General features: G+C 34.0%; 1 protein-coding gene across 2 annotated transcripts; it reads right to left on the bottom strand.

Moving 5' to 3' along the window:
- Positions 1-1,490: 1,490 nt before the first annotated feature.
- Positions 1,491-4,501, bottom strand: LOC149375017 (uncharacterized). Of its 2 annotated transcripts, none has more exons than XM_089591544.1 (5): positions 4,206-4,501; positions 2,390-2,527; positions 2,113-2,307; positions 1,840-2,008; positions 1,491-1,748 (listed from the first exon to the last, which is right to left on the bottom strand). In XM_089591544.1, the coding sequence occupies exons 2-5, from the start codon at positions 2,460-2,462 to the stop codon at positions 1,730-1,732; spliced, it is 456 nt and encodes a 151-aa protein (XP_089447670.1). In that variant the 5' UTR covers positions 2,463-2,527; positions 4,206-4,501; the 3' UTR covers positions 1,491-1,729. The 2 variants fall into 2 exon arrangements, with proteins under 2 accessions (XP_089447670.1, XP_089447671.1); XM_089591545.1 differs by lacking the exon at positions 4,206-4,501 and adding an exon at positions 2,848-2,944.
- Between the last annotated feature and the right edge of the window lie 812 nt (positions 4,502-5,313).

Raw genomic sequence — 5,313 nt, 5'->3', positions numbered from 1 at the left:
GTCATATCTCGGAATCCCCTTGCACGTGCGTAACTTCGTTTCGAGCCAATGCCCCGATCAAAGAACAGCGTCAAGTACCCCCAATCATCTCTAGAGGATAGCGTCACTTCGAAGGAAAAAGACAGATCCTTCGGCAAATTTCCCTTTGCTGATCGTGACTCGAATAAATGCGATGTACATCGCAGGTTTTCAAACCGTTTGCTGCTTCTCGCAGAAAAAAACGAAAAACGCAAATATCCAAGGAATTGAACGTATTTTGAACCTTTTTCGCTCCCCCCTCCTGAGTAGAGTTGAAGAATACAGAGGGGAACGGGTATACGCTTATAATGTGGGTAATACGATTTCTCGTCAAGAAATTTGGGCTCTTCTCTCTTGCACTCAATCTCGAGGTACTCCTCCACCGCTGCCTCGGCATTTCAACTGTGTACACGTACAAAACGAGCGAAATCGCAGCTCCTCACGCGACTCTACTTCCCATGGAAATTCGGAAGCTTTCACGGCTCCATTTTCTCCCCGTCCCATGTTTCTCTGGCGCCTTCCTGGTGCCTCCGAGCGACCCCTTGACTTGGAGCAGTGAGGACATGTATCTTCCACTCGGCAGCTAAACCCCCGGCGAATCCTCTCGGTACAAAAGAAAGTTCGGAGCAAGACGTTCGTCTTGGAGGGTGGCCTATCTCCTGCTTCCAAAGTCAGACCGCGTGTCTGGGCAATTTACGGTGGAAAAAAGTATCGGTGAAGGGGTAGGAATACATAAAAAAAAAAAAAAAAAAAAAAAAAAAAAAAAAAAAAAAAAAAAAAGGGAAAAAGGTGGGAAAGCACAAATTACTCCTGGATCCAATTACTCGGCAACAAGCCGCTCTCCATCTCCCGGACGACGTGTTAATACTTCCATTTGTGCCGCTCGACGCGGTTAAGGAATCCAAATGCTATTATGTTGCGAGTGCACGTTCGCATGGAAAATGCCCTGATTTTTCGTCCTTACGGAAAATTTATCGCGTTCTCATTTCCCAAGTTGGCACTTTGTAATGAGATTTCGACAATGACAAAACGGAGTAAGGAACATAAGTATGGTTTTTCAATAACATATTTTTTCTACGTGTAGGTGTGAATTTGCGTGTTACACGATGCACGCGATCTGTTACGGGTAGAAAGGTCTGAAAACTCCGCTGTCTCTGGCTGTTTGATCGCGCGCATTTCTGTGTAAATTGTTCCGGCGACAGGGGAGTTGTTCCTCCTGCCCCTACTTCCCATAAGTGCAGATATCATCTTTCCCGAGGGAGGAGAAAGACACAGCCGGAACTTCTCGGCTCCCAAATTCGTTAAGGGCACATGTAAATGTTTTATGTTGTGAGCAATTTACTTTGGAACTTTGCCTTCATTGGTTATGAAGTATCAATGCCACCTTTGTCGAGTAGTTTCAATTTGGACGGGTTTTTGTTTTTTAGAGGTAAGGGAAATCGTTGGATTTGGTCAAAGAAATTTCATTGTAATACTGTTAAAAAATTATGTTACAAATTTATTGGAAATCCAAAATTTATTTGCATATTGTCGTCGTTTCAATATACTCCAAGAGCATTTGTACAAAACTTTACTTCCAAGTGTTGCGCAGAAAAATTTACGTCTCGTGGCGTAGGATTGAAAAGTCGTATACAACCCTCATTTTCGGGCTACGGATGAAAAATTGAAATTTGGGCAGCTGAAGACATTCAATTTTGAAAATAACGATATCCTAATAAATGGGCATGGGCCTGCTCAAATTTGTAATAAAAAGCAATATTGTATGTTGTATTTTATCTTAAAATAGACAGATAACACCAAAAAAGTACGTATAATAGTAACCTAGGGGTTATTGTGAACGATGAGTAATTAGATTGGTTACAGTCATCGGTGTAGCAACAATCTAATCTTACGCTTAATTTTCCTTCAATAAGATTGTACCCTTCTTTTTTTAACTCGCATACGTGTTTTGGGGAACAATAATTATCTATTATTTTAGCGTCTGCGTACTCTGAAAAGAATGAAAAAAAAAAGAAAAAAAAAGATGATTCAGTACCATTAAATACAGTAAATATGAAATTTATACATATATATATATATATATGATATTCTCACGTATCATTAAGATTTGGCAAGCCCATTCATCGGGAAATGTTGATTTAAAACTATCTGTGTAAAACTGTTCGAATTCCTTAAGTCTTGACATACCAAAGTACAGTAAAAGATTTTCATAACCACATTCGTAAGTTACATTATCTTTCAAGCAATCTGAAGCTAGTCCAGAACAATGATAGCACTGCAATCCAAGCGCTACAAATATACAACATACAACATCAGATCGCGTCAAAGTGTGAGTCAGATATTTTTCGGTAAAAAAAAAAAACACTCTTACCTCCATCCACAGAATACAAAAGGATAAGCGCAAATGCGATGATATTCCAAGAATAAAATGTTTTTGAATTCATGGTTGGTAATTTTTTTCCAACGTTGGATTCACAAATTAATAAGTTGTGATGCGCCAAAAAACCACCTGTAATAAGATTTTATAAACAATTGTTAATGTTATTTATTCATTTCTGGTAGAAATTTTACAAAGATGGCTTTACGGTTTATTTTTAAGGCATAAATCTTCAAATGGCGCTATTTCACACGGTAAGCACGTAGGCAAGCTTTGTTAAAAAGGAACGTTATATTTAATTATAAAATGTCTTGTAGGCGATATTGAACAAAAACTACTTTGTATTCGGTTAAAAAATTTGAGATAGTCATGTGTAGTACAATACATCTTACAGTGTATAGCGGATACAAATGTAGATATTGCATTAGAGACAAGAAGAACCTATAGGTTACCGTGTACGCGAATTTATATAAGTATCAGCTGGCTTAATCGGAGTAACAAGAGATGGCTACGTATTTATTTCATACAGCTTTCTCTGAATTGTCTAGTCAAGCCATACCGATCTCCTATTACTTTATATAATATCAAACAATGGACACTGGAGACGAGCCAATGTTTCTAAGATGTAAGTATATAAGGCAGATTCACGTGCTAAAGTGACGAAGAACTTATGCATTTCAAAAACATTGATTCACTGCGAGCTTATATATCCCTTGGTTTTGTCAAACAGAAAATTATTGGATGCAGAGCATATTGCTACAGAGCATACGCTTACTCGATAAGGTCCAACAAAACAACGTAATAAATTCCATGGCTGAGTCATTGAGCTGATATTTCAGAACAATGCTCTAGGAGAAAAGATAAAACCACACCAAATCATGTGAATTCTGTAAAATTTTTAACACGCTAACATTTGTGTGGTCTTTAAACTTTTTTTTTATTTATAACTAACTTTGTAATTAGTTATGCACATATACAATTTTCCAAGTAGTAAATAATGCACTACCCAAGCGGAAATTTTTGTTGTTATTAAGTAACGAAAAAAAATATTAATAAGTAATAATAATATTTTATAAAGTGCAGGTTTGAGACAATAATAAAGTAAAAAGTAATAATCTTTATGAGCACGGTTGTCACGTTTGATCTCACGAACAAAAAAAAAAAAAAATTAATAATGAGGATTACAAAGTTTTAATGCTAACTTGTGATAGACAATTGTAAATAATAAGTCTTATTACTTGTTGGAAATCTAGACATTAAAAATTTGCTATTTTTTTTTTACTCAATATTAATTTTTAAAAATAATTAACTATCACATAAAATAAAATTGTTTCCGCTTGGGTACGAATGACCAAAATATGAAAGCGTTTAAAAGTGGTTGCATATTTCACAAACTAAAATTTACACACTTACCTTTAGATTTTAAATCTTGCGTGTATTCAATTTTTAAGTATTGGCAAAAATTTCTATGATTTTGTTGAAACCAAAATTGATACAACACGTAACAAACAATATAATTATTGAAATATTACATGAAGTAAAATTAAAACATGAATTTCATGACAATAATAATTAGGGCCACGGATTTTTTACTTTATTCGTTAGTACATAGAAATTGCATATATATATATATATATATAACGAAAAATTTTTGTTACTAGCAGATACAAGTCATTAAATATTGAAAAAAGTAATAAATCTTGCGTTTGTACACGTAAACGTTAACAATTTTACATATGAGACACATTATACAAAAATTTTTCGGTAAGTACACCTGATATTTGCTATTTATATTTAATAGTTTACTTACCTATCAGTAAGATATTTGTAAGCGTAGATCTTATTCAGTACATACTGTATTTCATTGGTAATTGTAGCAACGCTGCTCCAACAGTGAGCACATACTCAACTGATGTGTCTCGCAAGAAATGAACTGATGCATCATCCGAGTGGTATACACTATACAGTCAACGCGAACGAGATTTTAAGCCGATTTTGTATTAGAAAACTTGTCCAAATTTCTCCAGGTACGTTATGGGTCGAGACTGATTCCACGGTTTTTTTTTGTTATTGCTACTTTGTATTTTTATTATATTTTCACTAACATTTTTTTTCTCTACTACGTAACTGGTAGACACCATAAGCAGCTTGTTCATTTATTGTCCAATAATATTCAAGTTAACAAAAAATAAGAAAAGATTTGAAAGTACAAGAATTTTGTTAGAGCTGTTCCTGATACAGCCTTGTTGTACTAAAAACGTTGTATAATTACAAAAGACAGTGTTTGTACGTTTTTCTAAAATTTAAACGTAAATACTTCTGGTATGTTAGTTGTGTGCACTATATTTAATAATTTAATTTATTAGTGTTTTACATAAGATTTTTAAAATAATTTTTCTTAGCTAGGACGCAACTGTTGTTTTTCACCCTCGGGCCGCAGATAACGCCCACTGGAAGAAATATATAGTTTTCGTCCCAGTAGCGCCATCACCACCGGAGCTGTAAAAGGGCCATTTAATGTACTAAAAGTTATTAATATGGAGAGTGAGTTACAAATTTTCTAATTTTGCAGCCTAGTTAAACATGAAAAATGGCGAATTTTTTTTTTAATATTACTGAGTTTTTTTTTAATGGAACTGAGTAGAATTAAAATACTTCATTGAATAATTCATAATAAAACTTAGGATAAATTAATAACATTTGCGTAAGAATTACAAAATAACTTTTTTGTTTGTAACTAAATTATCTATCAGTTATAACTTACAGCATTACGATTTTCAGATATCGAAAAAGTGGGAAAACTTTCTGTAATTTGGGAGAAATATAGTATATTTAGGTTGTAGGTGAAACACACTAATAATTCGGTTTTAAATAAAAGTGTTCGAATATTTATTAAAAACTTGATAATTACAAAAATT

This window comes from Copidosoma floridanum, unplaced genomic scaffold (genome assembly GCF_036245765.1).
Source record: "Copidosoma floridanum isolate Cflo_tuat_1 unplaced genomic scaffold, Cflo_Japanese_pri ptg000013l, whole genome shotgun sequence".
Classification (NCBI taxonomy): domain Eukaryota; kingdom Metazoa; phylum Arthropoda; class Insecta; order Hymenoptera; family Encyrtidae; genus Copidosoma; species Copidosoma floridanum.
The sequence above is the reverse complement of the archived record's forward strand: the minus strand, read 5'-3'. Positions and strand labels throughout refer to the sequence as shown.

Bases quoted from the DNA above. Each gene is read 5' to 3' on its own strand.
- LOC149375017 (XM_089591544.1), bottom strand. From the start codon at position 2,462: ATGAATTCAAAAACATTTTATTCTTGGAATATCATCGCATTTGCGCTT. The intron at 2,308-2,389 runs GTAAGAGTGTTT...GTATATTTGTAG, and splicing joins TTTGTATTCTGTGGATGGAG to CGCTTGGATTGCAGTGCTAT. The intron at 2,009-2,112 runs GTGAGAATATCA...CATTCTTTTCAG, and splicing joins TTGCCAAATCTTAATGATAC to AGTACGCAGACGCTAAAATA.